At 43.2% G+C, this 21,878-nt stretch overlaps 1 protein-coding gene across 1 annotated transcript in view; it reads left to right on the top strand.

Annotated features, from left to right (window-relative positions):
* MED12L (mediator complex subunit 12L) overlaps window positions 1-21,878 on the top strand; it is a gene marked incomplete at its 5' end in the record, with an annotated part of 179,382 nt that overhangs the window by 111,289 nt on the left and 46,215 nt on the right. The window contains 3 exons of the mRNA XM_083364939.1: window positions 2,883-3,026; window positions 5,215-5,378; window positions 6,340-6,471. Coding sequence (XP_083221065.1) covers window positions 2,883-3,026; window positions 5,215-5,378; window positions 6,340-6,471 — 440 coding nt within the window. The remainder of the gene's footprint in view (window positions 1-2,882; window positions 3,027-5,214; window positions 5,379-6,339; window positions 6,472-21,878) is intronic.

Here is a 21,878-nt window from a genome sequence, read left to right as displayed (position 1 = left end):
TGTGATGTTGAAACAATTTAAAAGAGTTTAAAACTGTCCTAGAGCTGAGCCAGGAAGAATGTTAGTGCTGGTACATTTTTGTCTTTTTGGACAAAATATATAAACTGGGCAGATGATACCACTTTAATGGCAGAAAGTGAAGAAGAACTAAAGAGCCTCTTGTTGCGGGTGAAGAAGGAGAGTGCAAAACTTGGGTTGAAACTTAACATTAAGAAAACCAAGATCATGGCATCCGGCCCTCTCCATTCCTGGCAAATAGATGGGCAAGAAATGGAGGTAGTGACAGATTTTATTTTCCTGGGCTCCAAGATCACTGCAGATGGAGACTGTAGCCAAGAAATTAAAAGACGCTTGCTCCTCGGGAGGAAAGCCATGACAAATCTAGACAGCACACTAAAAAGCAGAAACATCACCCTGTCAACAAAAGTGCGTATAGTCAAGGCTATGATCTTCCCAGTTGCAATGTATGGCAGTGAAAGTTGGACCATAAGAAAGGACGAACGCCAAAGAATTGAGGCCTTTGAGCTATGGTGCTGGAGAAGACTCCTGTGAGTCCCTTGGACTGCAAGGTGATCAAACTGGTCAGTCCTAGAGGAGATCAACCCTGACTGCTCTTTAGAAGGCCAGATCCTGAAGCTAAAACTCAAATACTTTGGTAACCTAATGAGAAGGAAGGACTCACTGGAGAAGAGCCTAATGCTGGGAAAGATTGAGGGCAATAGAAGAAGGGGACGAGAGAGAATGAGGTGGCTGGATGGAGTCACTGAAGCAGTAGGCGTGAGCTTAAATGGACTCCTGAAGATGGTAGAGGACAGGAAGGCCTGGAGGAACATTGTCCATAGGGTCGTGATGGGTCGGACACGACTTCGCAGCTAACAACAACAACAACATATAAACTGGAATTTTGTATTGACTGCAAAACTTAGCTTGAGGAGAGTATGGCATGTTGGAGGAAGAAACTGCTTAAATTTGGAGGAGTCATTGTTAAACTTGGTCTGAGTTAAGATTCACGTTTTCCACTAAATACCATGACAAAAACACATAGGAGTACAACAGAGTTAGTAATTATGCATGGATATTAGAAAAGTACAAGAATGATGAATTTCTATTTGCAGACAGTGTAGGAATTTTGAGGTTAACTTTAACTTTAAAACCTGCTTTTTAATAAAGTTATTAATTATTATTGTTTTGGGTAGGTAGAATTAGGTAACATTTATACTTATGTTTCTACTTACAGCAAGAATAAATTTCACACAAATAGTGAGGAAAAAGTTGAGTTGTTGTAAATTTGAAAGCAATTAAGAAAGAATAATTAACCTTCCATATTTAGTGATCAGCAAATGTAACCTGGTCTGAATTCAGGAGCTGAGCAGGATTAGTACTTGGATAGAATGGTTACCATTTACATCATGGCTGTAAATCAATGGCAAACCATCTCTGTATTATGTTAGGAAAAATTTATAAATGTGTTCATTAAATAATCAGGAGTTTAGCTTTATTTGAAAATGTAAAGTAATAATAATGTGATCTGTAGCAAGAAATCTGCTTAATTTCAGAAACTTGATTAGAATTATTTTGTTGCTTTGGAAATAACAAAATGTTATTTCTTAGAATATGACTTTGATGCTCATCATTTATTTATATTCTCATCGTTTAGATGAGTTTCTAAATATAAACAACTGATTCTTATCTACTGCAAGCATTTTGATTTAGATCCAGCATAAACTGCAATGGGATACTTATTTATTTTTATTTATTTAATTTTCAATTTTTAGATTAATTTTGTCACATAACTCCTGGCAGTGTTGAAAATATATATTAAAATCTCCTGGCCTACTATAACATAGAATAAAATTCCTTTCTCCCAAGCTTATTAAAATACAGTATATTGAAAAAGAAATAGCAGCAGCTGAATGACCCTTAATTTTTCAAAGTTCCTTTCATGCCTTTATAAATTGCAGTAACAAGAGGGCCAAGCACCTCCCTGGGAGGAAAGTATACCAAAATATTGGGGCTACTAGCCTAACTTGATCTGTTCCCCCTTCCTCATAATAGGTTGTCAAGCAATATAGCCATAATAAAATGATTGCAAGAGACTGAATATATGAATAACTGAACTTGCCAAGTAATATCTCTTACAAATAAGCAGAATTTTCACAAGTACAGTATACATTTTTTTTCACGCATGTATGTATGATTTTGAAACATACCTGTCTCCCGGTGACATTCTAGAGAAGGACCTACAGTTTTTTTTGCAACATTTTTCAGAACTGGTTTCCAATTGCCTCCTTCCTAGGGCAAAGAAAGAATGACTGGCCCTAGGTCACTCAACTGGGTTTTTTTTCCCATAAAGCAGAAATGGAATGCACATTGTTTAGCCCAGCGCTATTAACCACTACATCAAACTGGTTGCCATTTGAATTATTTAGATGGAAGTATACATTTCTCTTCCCCCTAAAATAATTCTGGGGAAATAAGTAGAATGTCCTCCAGTTTCATATCTGCCCCAAAGAAGATAGGTGCATAGTTTATTGTCTCAGGTAGTATTACCTGGAAATCAATCAATAAAAAATAAACAATAAGCATCAATAAACAGAAGCCATGAAAATCTACACTCTTGAAATAAATTCCATTTAATGCATCCAGCATCCATCTTTTTCCAGAGCTTCAAAGCATCAAATTATTCATGAAGCCTCATTTTCAGATCTTTGTAGAGATTCACTTTCACCTTGGGCTACAATTTTGATCTGAATTAATTTCTCTATAACTTTATACTCCCATCCCACCCCTTACAGTTATGTGTATGTATGCTTGCTAATTCTTTACTGTACTGGTTCCCACATTGCTTCACTTTACTAATGGGTCTGTTTGTTTTTAAACAGATCTCCAACAATGTTCTGGAGCAGATTACTAGTTTTGCATCAGGAACATCATACCATCTTCCACTAGCTCATCACATAGAATTTATCTTTGATCTAATGGAACCTGCTTTAAATATTAATGGACTTATTGACTTTGCTGTTCAGGTACCTGAAATAAAGTTTATATATACATATTTATTTAAACAATTTTATTTCACCTTTTATTCCTTTTAAGAGAACTACAAAATATTTAAAACAATACTTTCAGTAATTGGCCAGGGGCTTGATAAGTTCCCCTCATTCCATTTTATTAATATGGAAGCCCCCCCCCTTCTCTCTCCTGCTGTGTTCCTAGCCAATTTTAAATGCTAGATATTTCATGATCAATAGAATGTTCACTTCCCAATCAGCAGAATCTTATTCTGCATTACCTACATTAGGATCTTGTAAAATAATTAAATGTTACAAGATAGAAGAAAAGAATTCATACCAAATTCAGCTGGTCAGCTTCAGACACTACAGCCCTGACTACCTGTGTCCATGGGGAGAAAGAGTGGGATCCTAAAAGGCAAGATAGTAGTTGCAGCAGCATGATTAAAGTCCCTCCACTTTGCATGTTCACGTGACATCAACCATATGCAAATGTATTGCCCCTTTTTTTGCCTTTTCCTGTGATAGTGACTTTAGTAATAAATTTGCAAATGCCAGTGTGCATGTGTTCCAGTGGCACGAGAGCTTATTTCCATTCTCAGATAAAATAAGGCAAATTTTCTAGTACCTTTGAAATGGCTTTCACTCCTGAAGCCAGGAAACTACATAGTGTTTAGAGTAATAACTACAATACTACAATCTATCCAATTCTAGTAATACATTTTTTCATGTTAAGAAATATCTAAATCAGATTCACTTCACTTTTGTATACTTTAATTATTGGAAAATCTTTTTTGAAAGAGAAAACATAGAAATTTGTTCCAGATATAAAACTTTGAGAGAAAAGTCAAAGACTTCTCAGATGAGGGAAGAACCTTGTAAATTACTGACTTGCCTAGGGGTATTTATATTTCTGTCCAAAATCTATTACATCTTTAATGCATCTCTTTGAAGAAAAGGGGATTACAGCAGTGTAAGACCATTTATACATCACAGGAAGTCAGAATTATGGCCTTCTAAGTTATAAGTAAAGGGACGCGGTGGCTCAGTGGGTTAGGACGCTGAGCTTGTCGATCAGAAGGTCGGCAGTTTGGCGGGTCGAATCCCGAGTGCCGCGTAACAGAGTGAGCGCCTGTTACTTGTCCCAGCTTCTGCCAACCTAGCAGTTTGAAAGCACGTAAAAATGCAAGTAGAAAAATAGGGACCACTCCGGTGGGAAGGTAACAGCGTTCCGTGCGCCTTTGGCGTCCAGTCATGCCGGCCACATGACCACGGAGACGTCCTCGGACAAGCGCTGGCTCTTCGGCTTTGAAATGGAGATGAGCACCGGCCCCTAGAGTCGGAAACGACTAGCACACATGTGCGGGGGAACCTTTACCTTTACCTTTAAGTTATAAGTAATGAGTATCAGTATAGGAGTATCAGATCAGTGTGATGATGCTTTCTGACTCCAAGTGCTTATGGGAACATCTAGAACAGGGGTGTCAAACTCAATTTCATTGAGGGCCGCATCAGCATTGCGGTTGCCCTCAGGGGGCCGGGTGGGTATAGCCAGGGTGGGCGTGGCCTACTGGGTGGGCGTGGCTAGAGTGCGTATGGCTTACTGGGTCAGCATGGCCAGCTCTACATCATTCGCATCAAGGGTGCCTATGGGGGCCTGGGCAGGAGTGGGACAGATCTGAGGGTCTCTGGCAGAAGGAGGGTCTCTGGGCCAGGGCCAAGGCAGTGGGGGCCGTTCCATCACTGTTTCCAGGATGGCTTTGCGGGCCACATGAAACCACTTCGCGGGCCGGATCCGGCCCCCGGGCCTTGTGTTTGACATGTCTGATCTAGAACCATCAATAATATAGATCCATAAAAAATCCATGTTATATGAATGGCTTCAGCTGTGGTTTCTTGAACATGCCATTTAGATCAATAATTAAGTCCTTGTTGTTCTTAGTTGAGCTAATATTCTAAATAAACTATGGATACAATTATATGTAAAAGAAGGCTAGGACACTTCATTTAGTGGATGTGATCAAATTAGTGTACACTTGGCTGTCTTTTCATTAGGATTTGATTAGGAAGCCAGATTTTTGGCTATGTGAAACCACTCTATATCTACTTAAATAGTTCAGCAATGATGAACAACTCCAATGCAACTCTGTAGCATTTAGATTTAGAGAGGAATCCTAAAGTGATATTTAACCTTTTATTTTAGCTGCTGAATGAGCTGAGTGTGGTGGAAGCTGAACTACTACTGAAGTCATCCAGCCTGGCAGGAAATTACACAACTGGACTGTGTGTTTGCATTGTAGCTGTACTAAGGCATTATCATCCTTGCCTCATTTTGAATCCAGATCAAACTGCTCAGGTTTTTGAAGGGTTTGTAGTGGTAATGTTTTTCAGACACGTCTTAACTTTCTAACATTAGTATGTTCAGTTTGTAATTTGGATGCAGCATTATTAGAGAGTTTGATGGGAAATTTAGTACCATCGTGTAATCAGAAAGGCAGAAACTTAATAGAACTTGAAATGCAAATACTTATTATTTTCCCAATCTAATAGATTTTAAAGTGGCTGAAGTAGCCTTATCTCTTGGCTAATGACTTCTTCCAAGATAGGCAGTAATCTGAGAAGGAAGATATGAATTCTAATTTAATAAATACATTTACAATGTATTGGACAGAATACATCTCTACATATATCAAGTCGTGGTTTTATATAGTTGAATTCTTTTTTTGTTATTCTATACATGTTATTTTTATTACTTTATACAGATATTCTTTTTACAACTAGATTAGTGTTAACTAAATTTATTGAAGAGGCATTGTGTCTTCTGGTTTTGTGAGGTTGATTAACTTGTATATCAGCTATTAGGTCTTAGTATCAAATTGTCTATAGTATAGACAGATCCAGGGTGGGTATACAGAACCTTATTTTAGGCTAAGGTTGTTTCTAGTTTTAAAGTTGAGTTCCATCAAGCCAAGATAAATCTAAAGTTGAATAAATAATAATTAAGTAATTATATACACTTAATTTTATTACTTCCTGTGCACTTGTTTATTTTCCCTGTCATCACATTTACAGTTATAATTTGCTGGCAACCTTTGAAAAGGCTTTACAGTAGAGTCACAGATAGTGCCAGATACATAAGTTGCAGATTCTTCATCTAGTTTGTACACAACTGTATTTCTAGAATTAAATATAAATAAATATTATTCCTTGTCTTGGAAACACAGAATAGTTTTTAACACCATATAATTCAATCATATAGTTCAATCATGTGAAAGGGCAGTACTGTGACTGACTTCTAATTTTTAATAATGAATTTATCTTCCTATAGATTATGTGGTGTGGTCAAACATGTTGTCAATCCATCAGAATGCTCTTCCCCTGAAAGATGTATTTTAGCCTATCTGTATGATCTCTATGGGTCCTGTAGCCATCTTAGAAGCAAATTTGGAGATCTTTTCAGGTTAGTAGTAACAACTTATACTTTGCTTTATATTTCAGCTAACCTTCATGCAATAATTATTCACCAGTCTGATACCATTCAGATGTACTGAATCTATAGCTCCTGGAATTGGAATTAATAAAATCAATCCCACACATCTGAATGCTACAAAGTATAGAAAACATCATGTAGAACTTCTATGTGAAATATTTATATGTTTTCAGTTACAATTTACTATTACTGACATTTTTTTATATTTTACCCAGTCTTTGCTAAGACATTTTTATATGTATTTTCCTAATACCTACATTTTGTATGCATGTTCTGTTTATGCACAGAATTAACTTAACATAAAAACAAGTTAACTTAAAAATAGCTTAAAAGGAGTTACAAACTTGAAGGAAGGCAGAAAACACCCATATGACTCCCCCCTTATAGTAAAGACTAGTTCTGATTATTGCTATTTAGTAATAGTAAATTGAGTAAATTCATGTTAAACTATGAACTGAGGAAATTTATCTCCATTCCTTAATAGCTTTTAATCATACTTCCCTTCTGAAGTGGTACATTTTTACCTGTTTTAACAACGAACAAGTTGTTTCTAAGATATAATAACAACAACAACAATAACAATAGGAGAAGATAACAAAATACAAAGACCTACAAATAGAAATGGAAAGACTGTGGCAAAGTCAAGCAAGGGTAGTACCAATAGTAGTAAGCGCCTTGGGTGCAATCCCAAAACAACTGGAGCACTACTTGGACACCATCAGCATTGACAAATTCGCCATTAATCAATTGCAAAAGGCGGCCTTATTAGGAACAGCTTCCATCCTGCGACGATATCTGTAATACCATCAAACATCCACATCTGCCTGTCCCAGGTCCTTGGTAAGGACTTGGTAGATAGACAAATATGTCAGATCCAGTCTGAACATCTGGCTGACTGTGTGATAAATAACAACAACAACAACAACAACAACAACCACCTGCAACATAACACTCCGGACTAAACAATTGTCGATAAGAGAGACAAAAAATTCTGCATAGTGGATGTGGCAGTGCCTGGAGACAGCAGAATAGATGAGAAAGAACTGGAGAAGATAACAAAATACAAAGACCTACAAATAGAAATGGAAAGACTGTGGCAAAGTCAAGCAAGGGTAGTACCAATAGTAATAGGTGCCTTGGGTGCAGTTGCAAAACAACTGGAGCACCACTTGAACACCCTTGGCATTGACAAATTCACCATTAGTCAATTGCAAAAGGCAGCCTTACTAGGAACTGTTTCCATCCTGTGATAATATCTGTAATACCATCAAACATCCACAGGTGCTTGGTAAGGGCTCGATAGGTAGACAAAAATGCCAAATCCAGTCTGAACATCTGGCTGACTGTGCGATGATGATGATGATTAACAATAATAATAATTCACTGTCCCCATTGTTCAGCTTAAATATTTTTCCAGAAAATCTGAATTTATTGGCAAGTAACTCAGTCCCTTTCTTTGATGGATGCAAACCATCTCTTTTGTACACTTTTTCATTGGACCAACTGACAGAAACAGTTCTGTCTGGCATTTGATACACCTGTTCTGGTGTTCTGCTATGGACATTTTTATTCCATCCCTGATTATCAGTTGACCTTACAGTTAGAAGAAAACTAAATGATTTTAAAAAATGTTAGAGATAAAATTTTGGAATTTTCTGTTTAATATTTTAAACATATTTTCTTGGACTTGAAACTTTCCCCCAAAAGTTGCCCACTGGATTTCTTAGGATTTCAGTTCCACAGATTTAGAGGCAATTTTCTTATTATGAATTGTCAATCCTGTGTACATGAGTAACTTGGAGAAGGAAACTAGTATAAAACACACTACATTGTTTAAAAAAAGGATTGAACAGTATCATAATTGATTTTAGTCAATATTTTACTTCAACCTTTTTCTGTTTTCTAATAGATTTACAAAGAGGACAGATTCCTCTTAGATATTTGCCCATACATAAATGTATAGCTATCCTAATATTAATATGTAGCCATTCCACATAAAATAATTCACTTCTCAAAAAGAGAATATGAAATAAACACTGCTTTTTGGGGGTTTGGCTTTCAGTCTGTTTACCACAGTAAGACAAGTCAATTTTACTTTTTAAAAATGACTAAAATCACCTCACTGGCTTTAATTTACATAGTTTTATTTCCATTAGCTGACAACTTAATTATAAAAATTCTGATTATTCTACTCTGAAGTTTTAATTTCCTGTGAAAGTACTTTTTTAAAAAAATCCCCACAATATATCAATGTATTAGAAGTGAGCAGGTATATTGTTTTTGCTGTATCACACAGATTAGCTTTTCCAATAATCTTACGATTTACAGTTCAAAGTAACATTTTACAATTATTTAAAATGTGGAATCAGATGATCTAATAAAATTTTGCAAATGAAGTTCTTACCTCTGTTTTCCTTGCAGCATATGCAATTTCTATACAATTCAGAAGTTAAAATTCTGTGACTTCTTATATATTATCCATTTTGACCAAAGTTCCTTTAAAAAACCCCTCATTTTGGAAATGAGTTATATTATCTACACTTTCTAAAGCTTCTGGTCGTATGATGAAAAGCCAAGCATGATCTAATAGTGCCTGGTCTGCTGTGTTGAATAATACTTCTGCAAATCTCTTAAATCTTCCACTATGGACAGGTTGCTTAAGGGAAACTTAAAAGTATTTCCTAAAAGGTTGCATGTATTGAGAAACCAAGTGTTGAGTTTTTCCTATTGCTTTAAAAATGAAGCACTAAAAATGTGTGGAAGATATTTTCTATGGGTCTCTTGATTATTATTTACTTCTTATAGTCCTAATTATTTTAAAGGGACAAAATATGATTTATTCAAGGCAGAATTGATTCTGAGCACAGCTTCAAAATCACAATCAACACTATAGTCCCAAATTATTTTGTGGCATGAAGTGGAATTAAATGTCCCTCTCCCAAGTTTTTATATAACTATATAACCAATATTTCCTTTCTTCATCTGTCCATCATTATTACCATGCATTAGTGGTACCTCCTATATTATACTCTGAAAGATAACCAGCCCTAAAATTTAATGGATGTACAATAGTGATTCTCGGATCTTTCCTGTTCCTTTCTCTATTGCTTAGTTGGGTTTTGTAAATTATAGGAATTGAAACAAATGCTATAAATGTGTCTCCGCCTCTCCACAAAAAATGATGAAAAACAAGTCAGAATTTTTGAATGTTGAAAAGACTACAAGTATTGATGCCATATCTGGACAAAAGTTAAAGTGTCGATCCAATTTGCTTATGGAATAGTAGTCTGACTTTTTTACATATGTGTGAAGGATGCATCTGTACTTGACAATTTAAACAATGCCATTATCATGCATTGGAATATGAATGTGAAAAAGACTTGTGATTATCTAGGAATGGATGCAGTTGGTGCACAAGACATACTGTACATGTGTAAAATCCTCCCCCCTGCATAGATGTCAGATTGTGCACCAGCTATCCCATTCAGAATCAAACATAATATGCCAACCGGCCCAATAGCTAAACCCAAAACCATTTTCTATTATTAGGGTTGAGTCAGAGCCAGTCTCTCTTGATCAAGACCCCCACAGCCTTCAGGCACTGGATCAACCTTGAAATTGTGTCATTTGCCCTGCCAGCAGTAGACATGTATAACTAGGTATCATCTGCATACTGATTATACCTCACTCTGTGCGGTATAATTGTATGGCCTTACTGAGCAATTTAATATTAACAAAAGGCCAAAGCCTAAGGCAACCTACACTGTACAGGCTTAGGGCTGGTTCCTCCTCCTACCAATTAGTAGTGGCCACAGAAGCAGGAGGAGAACCTCTGCAGAAAAGGGCCTTCGACACCCATTTTCTATAGTAAGTCCAGAAAGATGCCATGGTTGATGGTACTGAAAGCTGCTCAGAGATCCAGAACAGTTGCCTTATGCCCATCCCAAGCCCTAAAACGGCCATCCACAAGCATAAACAGTGCTCTCTTCATATGATACCCAAGCCCAGGGGTCAGCAACCTGAAACAGTGAAAGAGCCACTCGGAACCGGTTCCCTCACAAAAGGAAAAACTGGGAGCCGCAAAAAAGTGTGTGCATGTGCGTGGAGCCAAGGCGAGATATGCACCTACCCTGCATATTTGAATTGATTGGTTGAACTTTTTTAGTCCCGCTGTGTTTTTTTTTTTTTGGACTGCACATGGCAGAGGACCGGGAGCCGCAGGAGACGGCTGAAAGAGCCGCATGCGGCTCCGGAGCCGCGGGTTGCAGACCTGTGCCCTAGCCCGAACCATATTAAAAAGGGTTCAGATTATTCACCCAGGTCTCTCTATAGCTGAAACCAATTTCTCTTTAAACTATCTTCCATAAAAAGAGAAGGTTAGAGACTTGATTGTGTTTTTTTCCAATACAGTGGGGTCCAAGGACAGCCTCTTAAGAAGGGGGTGTGCCATCTTAAGATATATGAAGGTGAAAAGAAAGGGGAAGACCAAGGATTGAGATAATAAAATCCTCAAAAAAAGATGGATAAAAACTTAAAAAATAAAAGTCAATATATGAAGCAATGTATGGATGATTCAGAAAGATAAATAACTGTGGGAAAGTATTAATATGAAATAGATTTAACTAGATTTGTCTTATCTTGTACCTTTAATTTTTTTGTTTTTTGTTGTTGTTAGCTGCGAAGTCGTGTCCGACCCATCGCGACCCTATGGACAATGTTCCTCCAGGCCTTCCTGTCCTCTACCATCTTCTGGAGTCCATTTAAGCTCACGCCTACTGCTTCAGTGACTCCATCCAGCCACCTCATTCTCTGTCGTCCCCTTCTTCTATTGCCCTCGATCTTTCCCAGCATTAGGCTCTTCTCCAGTGAGTCCTTCCTTCTCATTAGGTGGCCAAAGTACTTGAGTTTTAGCTTCAGGATCTGGCCTTCTAAAGAGCAGTCAGGATTGATCTCCTCTAGGACTGACCGGTTTGATCGCCTTGCGGTCCAAGGGACTCGCAGGAGTCTTCTCCAGCACCACAGTTCAAAGGCCTCAATTCTTTGGCGCTCAGCCTTTCTTATGGTCCAACTTTCACTGCCATACGTTGCAACTGGGAAGACCATAGCCTTGACTATACGCACTTTTGTTGACAGGGTGATGTCTCTGCTTTTTAGTGTGCTGTCTAGATTTGCCATGGCTTTCCTCCCCAGGAGCAAGCGTCTTTTAATTTCTTGGCTACAGTCCCCATCTGCAGTGATCTTGGAGCCCAGGAAAATAAAATCTGTCACTACCTCCATTTCTTCCCCATCTATTTGCCAGGAATTGAGAGGGCCAGATGCCATGATCTTGGTTTTCTTAATGTTAAGTTTCAACCCAAGTTTTGCACTCTCCTTCTTCACCTGCAACAAGAGGCTCTTTAGTTCTTCTTCACTTTCTGCCATTAGAGTGGTATCATCTGCGTATCTTAGGTTGTTGATATTTCTTCCGGCAATCTTAATTCCAACTTTTGATTCATCTAGCCCTGCCTTTCTCATGATGTGCTCTGCATATAAGTTAAATAGGCAGGGCGACAGTATACAGCCTTGCCGGACTCCTTTCCCAATTTTGAACCAATCAGTGGTTCCGTGTCCAGTTCTCACTGTTGCTTCTTGACCCGCATATAGGTTTCTCAAGAGACAAATAAGATGGTCTGGTACTCCCATCTCTTTAAGAACTTGCCACAGTTTGTTATGATCCACACAATCAAAGGCTTTAGCATAGCCAATGAAGCAGAAGTAGATGTTTTTCTGGAACTCCCTAGCTTTATCCATGATCCAGCGTATGTTGGCAATTTGATCTCTAGTTCCTCTGCCTCTTCGAAATCCTGCCTGCACTTCTGGTAGTTCTCGATCCACATACTGCTGAAGTCTAGCTTGTAGGATTTTAAGCATGACTTTACTAGCATGAGAAATGAGTGCAATGGTGCGATAGTTTGAACATTCTTTGGCACTGCCTTTCTTTGGAATTGGAATGTAAACTGATCTTTTCCAATCCTGTGGCCATTGTTGAGTTTTCCAAATTTGCTGGCAAATTGAGTGTAGCACTTTTACTGCATTGTCTTTTAAGATTTTGAATAGCTCAGCTGGAATACTGTCACTTCCACTAGCTTTGTTGTTGCTCAGCTTTTCTAAGGCCCACTTCACTTCACATTCTAGGATGTCTGTGTTGTGACTCAGGGCCAGCCTGTGGTTTCGGCAGCCGGCTCAGATGTGTCGGAGGACTCAGATGAGGGGGAGGAGGACCGTGTGGGAGACGAACCGGTTGATGATGGCGTGGAGGCTTGGCAGAGTTCCCAGCCGGGGCCCTCTTCTCAGCTGCGTGAGCCCGATAGTGCGGAAGATGATGACCCACAGCTGGCCCTGTTCAAAGACGCCTGACGCAGGAGGCAGTCGAGCAGGAACAAACAAAGAAAGAATGTGGGACTCCTCGGGAGGAGGCACAGGGAGACCACGCCCTGAGCTCTCTATAAAAGGAGTGTTTGGGGAGGGGCTGGTTGCTGAAAGCAACTTTTCCGCTTGAGAAGACAAGCTCTAGTGTTTTTGTTAAATGCGTAATTAAATCTTGGCAGAAGCCTTTTAGCCTTGGACGCTCTCCAGTCTCTTCTTTTGAATAGGGGTTTGCTAGAAGAGGGCTGGTTCAGAACAGTTTGCTTTCAGCCACCCACCCCTTATTACTACGATGGAGCAGCTTCTTGCCGAGAATGCCCAGCTCACCCAGCAACTCACTTTGCTGGCAGCTCAGGTGGCACAACTGCAAGCTCAGGTACATGCTGCACCCCCACCCAGGAGGAAATGTCAGATAGCTATGCCGGATAAATTTGCTGGTAAACCAGAACTGTTTCCTGCCTTCCTGGGACAATGCCAGCTTTATATCAGCGTGAGAGCAGCTGATTTCCCCACTGACCGAGATAAGGTGGGATTCGTGTTGAGCCTTCTGTCGGGAGATGCAGCTCGTTGGGGCACGCCTCTGTTGGCACAGCCTAGCCCTTTGTTGGATAACTTTGGGGGGTTTTGTGACCATATGCGCCTCATGTACGAGGACCCGATTAAGGCGCAGACTGCCACCCGACGCCTGAAAGCTTTGAGGCAGGGTCAGCGCCCTCTACAGGCCTATATCAGCGATTTCCGGCTGCTTAGCCAGGATTCCGCCTGGAATGAGGCTGCGCTCGTGGATGCCTTTCAGGATGGCTTGTCAGAGGAGATGTTGGATGAGCTGGCCCGCGTGGACATTCCCTCAGACCTGAATGGGCTGATCCATCTTTGTCTGCGGATCGATGCCCGGCTGCAGCAGCGTAAGAGTCGCCGTGCCACCCCACAGACCCCTGCCGCCCCTGTTGTGCGTGAGCCTCCAGTCCAGAGGGAGGAGCCAATGGAGCTGGGTGCTGCCAGGTCCCGTCTATCGGTGACGGAAATGGACAGACGACGATCGGAGGGGTTGTGTTTTTACTGTGGGGACCCTGGACATTTGGCTGCTTCTTGCCCGAAGAAGCGTCAGCGGGCGTCAGTGACCAAGCCTGCCCCGAGAAAGTCCCCTGCTTTGCTATCGGGAAACGGCCCGAGCCCGATCTAGACGGTGTGAAAGATCGGGCGACCCACAACGACCACGCCGAGCGACGCCGTTCCGACGGTGCCTCTGAACCTCCACGGCATTTGATTCTGGAGGCACGACTGATCCTTCCTGGCAAGCCAGAGGGGATTCCGGTCCATGCCTTAATTGACTCTGGGGCTACCACTAACTTTATGGATTCGGCCTTTGTGGTCAAATGGGCTGTTCCCCAGTGTCCAGTGGATCCGCCCATGCTTGTGGAGACCATCGATGGTCGAGTGCTCCTGTCCGGGCCTATTACGGCCACCACGCAACCCGTGTGTATGGCCATCAGTACCCATGTGGAGGCCATTCAGTTTTACGTCACTTCGGATCTGCACTTCCCCGTGGTCTTGGGACTGGCGTGGCTCCGGGCGCATGATCCACAGATCTATTGGTCTCAGAACTTGGTCACCTTCCCAAGTTTGCAGTGCATGGACCACACCCGCCATATCTGTGCCGGCCAGGTGGAGGGTTCCTCAGGGGTTTCCTTGCCTCCCGAACTGTCCGACTTTGCTGATGTGTTCAGCGAGTCAGAGGCGGACCAATTACCCCCGCACAGGCCCTATGACTGTTCCATTGATCTAGTCCCTGATGCGCCTCTCCCAGTGGGGCGTTTGTACTCCATGTCGGAGCCCGAGTTGGCTGCATTGCGGGACTTCCTGACAAAGAATTTGGCTCGTGGTTTCATCCGGCCCTCGTCCTCGCCAGTGTCTGCGCCCGTGCTCTTCGTCAAAAAGAAGTCGGGCGAGTTACGGCTTTGCTGTGACTACCGGAAACTCAACGCCATCACGGTGCGTAACCGCTACCCGCTGCCCCTCATCCCCGAGCTCTTGGACCGACTCCGGGAGGCTAAGATCTTCACGAAACTGGACCTGCGTGGAGCTTACAACCTCGTCAGGGTTCGGCCGGGTGATGAGTGGAAGACGGCGTTTGGTACTCGCTATGGACATTTCGAGTACACGGTGATGCCGTTTGGCCTGACCAATGCCCCCGCTGTGTTTCAGCATTTTATGAACGATATCTTTCGGGATCTGTTGGACCAGTTTGTCGTGATTTACCTGGACGACATCCTGATTTACTCCCCGTCGCGTGAAGCGCATCATCAGCATCTCCGTCAGGTCCTGCAGCGCCTCCGGGAACATCGGCTGTTTGCCAAGTTGGAGAAGTGCCAGTTCTACCAGGTGACCATCGATTTCCTGGGTCACCGCATTTCTCCTGAGGGCATCGCCATGGAGCCAAGTAAAGTCGAGTCGTTGCAGAGTTGGCAACCCCCGCGTCGCGTGAAGGACGTTCAGCGACTCCTTGGATTTGCCAACTACTATCGGACATTCATCCCTGGCTTTGCTGCCTTGACAGCCCCCCTCACCCGGCTCCTGCAGAAGAAGACTCGGTTCCAGTGGAACGCCCCCGAACAACAGCCGTTCCAGGCTTTGAAGGACGCCTTCATGAAGGAGCCCATCTTGAAACATCCCGACCCGCAACGGCCGTTTGTCGTGGAGGCGGACGCCTCCGACATTGCCATTGGGGCCGTGTTACTCCAGGCAACGACGCCCAGCGGTACCCTTTTCCCTTGCGCGTATCACTCTCGGAAATTGAACCCCTCGGAGCGCAACTATACCATCTGGGAGAAGGAGCTGCTGGCCATCAAGGCGGCGTTCGAGGCTTGGAGGCATCATCTGGAGGGGGCGCGGCATCAGATTGAGGTCCGGTCGGACCACAAGAATCTGGAAAGCCTGCAGACCGCTCGGAATTTGAATCAACGCCAGATCCGGTGGTCCCTCTTCTTTGCGAGGTTTGACTTCCGGGTGCGGTACATACCAAGCGGGCACAACCAGAGAGCGGATGCTCTGTCCAGAAAGCCCGAATACACCCGAGCGGAAGACAAGCTTCCGCCCAGGACAGTGATCCCCGTCGAGTCTTTTGCTGCGGTACGGGAGCCGGTGGATATACGGGCTCGGATCCGGGAGGCGCAGCAGCAGGAGGCGTGGGTGGCTCAGCGGAAGGAAGAGGTGGGGCCAGATTCGCCTTGGTCGGTCGCGGATGGACTCCTGTATTATCGTGACCGGCTCTATGTTCCAGGAGGGCCACTCAGGGGACTCGTCCTCAGCCAGTGTCATGATAACCCGGCTGCGGGGCATTTTGGCCTGTTCAAGACTCTGAACCTGGTCTCCCGTACCTTCTGGTGGCCCCGAGTCCGACACGATGTCCAGAATTATGTCACCTCCTGCATTCCTTGCAGGCAGGCCAAGTCAGCGACAGGGGCCCCGCCTGGTTTACTGCAGCCCTTGCCAACACCCAAGAGACCCTGGGGGGCTGTGTCCATGGACTTTCTGACGGATCTACCCCCATCCTCCAGCTTCACGACAGTGTTTGTGGTGGTGGACATGTTGACCAAGATGGCGCACTTCATCCCCTGTCGCGGCTTACCGTCAGCTCGCGCCACTAGTCGCATGTTCATCCAACAGGTGTTCCGGCTGCACGGCCTTCCCGATAGAGTCGTCTCCGATAGGGGGGCCCAGTTTACAGCCCGCTTCTGGCAGGAGTTGATGCGGGCGTTGGACATTAAGGTTTGCCTCTCGTCCGCGCATCATCCTCAGACCGACGGGGGTACCGAGAAGGTCATCGGCATCTTAGAGCAGTATCTGCGCTGCTACGTTAACCTGCAGCAGGACAATTGGGTGGACTATTTGGCCATAGCCGAGTTTGCCTTTAACAACTCGCAGCACACCTCCACGCAGATGACACTGTTCTTGGCCAACGTGGGTTATCACCCCCGGTTTTTCCCCCTTTCTCCCGTGGACTCATCGGAGCCGGCAGTGAACGAATTTATGGCAGAGTTACAGGCGATCCATCGGTTGGTGCGACGGCAGCTGGAGAAGGCCAAGGCCGACTACAAGAGGTTTGCCGATCGGTCGAGAAGGGATACGCCTCCACTATCGGTGGGGGATCGGGTCTGGCTGTCCACCAGGAACCTACCATCCACTCGGCCGGCGAGGAAGCTGGACCACCGTTACCTTGGACCGTTCCCAGTCGAGGCCGTCATCAATCCGGTCGCCTATCGTTTAACTCTGCCACGTTCCCTGCGCGTGCACCCCGTCTTCCATCGGTCCTTGTTGGTCCCCGAACAACCGGCCTGTCCACTTCGCCAAGCGGAACCTCCCCCATCAGGAACTCGTGATGGAGGCAGCACCCCCGAGTACGAGGTCGCCAGCATCAGGGATTCCCGCTGGCTGAAAGGTCACTTCCAGTACCTGATCGAGTGGAAAGGGTACGGGCCGGAGGACTTCACATGGGAAGACGCGACCGCCGTTCATGCCCCTGCGTTGGTGACTGCGTTTCACGAACAGTTCCCATCCCGACCGCATCCGGATCGGCAGACCCGGGGGAAGGGCCCTGCGGTGCGGGATAGTGTTGTGACTCAGGGCCAGCCTGTGGTTTCGGCAGCCGGCTCAGATGTGTCGGAGGACTCAGATGAGGGGGAGGAGGACCGTGTGGGAGACGAACCGGTTGATGATGGCGTGGAGGCTTGGCAGAGTTCCCAGCCGGGGCCCTCTTCTCAGCTGCGTGAGCCCGATAGTGCGGAAGATGATGACCCACAGCTGGCCCTGTTCAAGGACGCCCGACGCAGGAGGCAGTCGAGCAGGAACAAACAAAGAAAGAATGTGGGACTCCTCGGGAGGAGGCACAGGGAGACCACGCCCTGAGCTCTCTATAAAAGGAGTCTTTGGGGAGGGGCTGGTTGCTGAAAGCAACTTTTCCGCTTGAGAAGACAAGCTCTAGTGTTTTTGTTAACTGCGTAATTAAATCTTGGCAGAAGCCTTTTAGCCTTGGACGCTCTCCAGTCTCTTCTTTTGAATAGGGGTTTGCTAGAAGAGGGCTGGTTCAGAACAGTCTGGCTCGAGGTCAGTGACCACCTCATTGTGATTATCAGGGACGTTAAGCTCATTCTTGTATAGTTCTTCTGTGTAATTTTGCCACCACCTCTTAATCTCTTCTGCCTCTGTTAGGTCCCTGCCATTTTGGTCCTTTATCATGCCCATTTTTGCATTAAACTTTCCCTTCATTTCTCCAATTTTCTTGAAAAGATCTCTGGTCCTCCCTATTCTATTATTTTCTTCTATTTCTTTGCACTGTTCATTTAAGAAGGCATTCTTATCTCTTCTAGCTATTCTCTGGAATTCTGCATTCAATTGGGTGTATCTTTCTTTTTCTCCCTTGCCTTTCGCTTCCCTCCTTTCCTCAGCTATTTGCAAAGCTTCCTCAGACAGCCATTTTGCTTTCTTGCATTTCTTTTTCTTTGGGATGGTTTTGGTTGCTACCTGTTGTACAATGTCGCGAACCTCTGTCCATAGTTCTTCAGGCACTCTGTCTATCAGATCTAATTCCTTAAATCTATTTGTCACCTCTACTGTATATTCAACAGGGATATGATTTAATTCATACCTGAGTGGCCTAGTGCTTTTCCCTACTTTCTTCAGTTTAAGCCTAAACTTTGCAAGGAGAAGCTCATGGTCTGAGCCACAGTCAGCTCCTGGTCTTGTTTTTACTGACTGTATAGAGCTTCTCCATCTTTGGCTGCAGAGCATATAGTCAATCTGATTTCTGTGTTGACCATCTGGTGATGTCCATGTGTAGAGCCGTCTCTTGGGTTGTTGGAAAAGAGTGTTTGCTATGACCATTGTATTCTCTTGACAGAATTCTATCAGCCTGTGCCCTGCTTCATTTTGCACTCCAAGGCCAAACTTGCCTGTTATTCCAGTTATCTTTTGGCTTCCTACTTTAGCATTCCAATCCCCCATGATGATAAGAACATCATTTTTTGGTGTTAGTTCTATAAGGTGCTGTAGTGCTTCATAGAACTGGTCAATTTCATCCTCTTCAGCACTGGTGGTTGGGGCATAGACCTGGACTACTGTGATATTGAATGGTTTGCCTTGGATTCGAACTGAGATCATTCTGTCATTTTGAGGATTGTATCCCAGTATTGCTTTTCCTACTCTTTTATTGACTATGAAGGCTACTCCATTTCTTCTGAAGGATTCTTGCCCACAGTAGTATACCTGATGGTCATCTGAATTAAATTCACCCATTCCTGTCCATTTTAGTTCGCTGATACCTAAGATGTCAATGTTCAGTCTTGTCATCTCTTGTTTGACCACGTCCAGTTTTCCTTGATTCATGGATCTTACATTCCAGGTTCCTATGGAGAAAAAATCTTTACAGCATCGGACTTTCCTTTCACCACCAGACATATCCACAGCTGAGCGTCCTTTCGGCTTTGGCCCAGTCGCTTCATTCTTTCTGGCGCTACTAGTACTAGCCCTCTGCTCTTCCCCAGTAGCATATTGGACACCTTCCGACCTGAGGGGCTCATCTTCCAGCGTCATATCGTTTTGCCTTTTGGTACTGTCCATAGGGTTTTCATGGCAAAGATACTGGAGTGGTTTGCCATTTCCTTCTCCAGTGGATCACGTTTTGTCAGAACTCTCTGCTATGACCTGTCCGTCTTGGGTGGCCCTGCACGGCATAGCTCATAGCTTCATTGAATTACGCAAGCCCCTTCGCCACGACAAGGCAGTAATCCATGAAGGGGTTTTTTTTTGTTTTACTGCTCTACTTAATGTTAGTAATCCTAAAATCCTAAAAGGGAATTGAAGGGGAAAGAAATTCGGACGAAGGGACAGGAATTCAGACCTGAGTCCATAGAGAGCTTTTTAGCAGCCAGGCAGCCTCGTCTCCAGAAAAGAACCCCCGTGAGCACTGCCCGCTGAACTTTTATTCACCTCCAGTATTACAAAAAACTCCATCCCTCTCATACAACATAGCATACATAGATAATTGGATACACAGAGAGAATTTCTCAGGTGCCTCTGAGATCATACAAAAACAAGGTACTAAAAGATGTATGTGAAGGCTTTATCATAGCGTTTCCCAAACCTCCCACATGCCAGCCCTGTGAGCCAGGAGAGTGTGCTCTCACTGAAACCAACAGAGAGGCCCATTAGGGGGGTCTGGAAAGGCTGAAGGGTGAGAAACCAAATTCTTGAGAAGCCAAATTCTGGCCGTTCCCACAGGAATAATGTTTGTGGTGTTCTATATGTGTATACATATTGATCAACTTCCCTTTTCTAGTGATTGAGAAACATTCTCTGTGCTTATAGAGGAGATGTGTATGCCTGGTTCAAGTCATTAATGTTTTAAAACTCTCTCTTTGCATCACTGCCACATACAGTATTTCAGTACTGTGATAGTTCTGTTTTGCATAGTATACACAGAGTAATGGATAAGTTTCCTTCTGAATTCTGGAATGAGACCCTTATAGAGATTTGTACCATTATTTTATAGTCTTTAGCTTCACAGCACTGATGTTTTTTAATCACAGAACCTATTAATCAGCCTGCTTTCAGAAAATGTGTTGTAGACCAGGGCAGAAAAAATAAAAAAGTTTGAAAAAATAAATGAAAAGATTGGTATGTGTTTATAAGCATTGGAATAATGTCACCCCATTTGGAATGCACTTTGTATCATACAGCTGCATTCAGAATAAATATTTAACCAAGAAAATTTCTGGAATTGCCAGATGTTAAGTAGGATCTGTAAAAGACTTCAAGGGGTATTTTAATTATCCAGGGGTTGAATGTTCATTTGAGATTCTTTCTCTTACTAATTAGAGGATTCTGTTAATGCTAATGTGGCTCCCCAAATATATACAGTAGTGGCCAAAATTATGGAAACCCTTTGAGAAAAGTGTATTTTTGAGGTTTGATGGCTAATAAGACCACTTTTTTGGAGTAGTACCATAAAATTATATATCAATGAAAAGATAATTTAATCAAGAATGTAATGCAACATTCTGGAAAAGATAATCAAACAACGAATCAGCAAGCACCTAGAGGCAAACAAAGTCATTACTAAAAGCCAATATGAGTTTTTCAAAAACAGATCGTGCCAGACAAATCTTATTGCATTCTTTGACCAAGTGACAAAATTAGTGGATAAGAGGAATGCTGTGGATATAATTTACTTGGACTTCAGTAAGGCATTTGATAAAGTAGATGACAAAACACTACTTGATAAGATAGAAAAATGTGGGTTAGACAGCATCACCACCAGATGGATTCATAGTTGGCTGACCGGCCGTACTCAGCATGGAACCGCATCTACATGGAGGGAAGTGTGTAGTGGGGGTGCCCCAGGGCTCTGTTCTGGGCCCAGTGCTCTTCAACATCTTCATCAATGATTTGGATGAGGGGATAGATGGGAAACTCATCAAATTTGCAGATGACACCAAGCTGGCAGGAATAGCCAACACTCCAGAAGACAGGCTTAAGATACAGAAGGATCTGGACAGACTCGAACACTGGGCACTATCTAACAAAATAAAATTCAATGGTGAAAAAAGTAAGGTTCTACATTTAGGCAATCACTTAAATATGAGCCAGCAGTGTGTTGCAGCTGCCAAAAAAGCCAACACAAAGCTGCATTAACAGAGGGATAGAATCAAGATCATGTGAAGTATTAATACCACTTTACAATGCCTTGGTAAGGCCACACTTGGAATACTGCATCCAGTTTTGATCACCACGATGTAAAAAAGATGTTGACACTCTAGAAAGAGAAGAAGCAACAAAGATGATGATTAGAGGTCTGGAGACTAAAACATATAAGGAACAGCTGCGGGAATTGGGTATGTCTAGTTTAATGAAGAGAAGGACTAGGGGTGACATGATAGCAGTGTTCCAATATCTCAGGGGCTGCCACAAAGAAGAGG

This window comes from Vipera ursinii (assembly GCF_947247035.1).
Source record: "Vipera ursinii genome assembly, chromosome: 5".
In the NCBI taxonomy this organism is placed as follows: Eukaryota; Metazoa; Chordata; class Lepidosauria; order Squamata; family Viperidae; genus Vipera; species Vipera ursinii.
The sequence above is the reverse complement of the archived record's forward strand: the minus strand, read 5'-3'. Positions and strand labels throughout refer to the sequence as shown.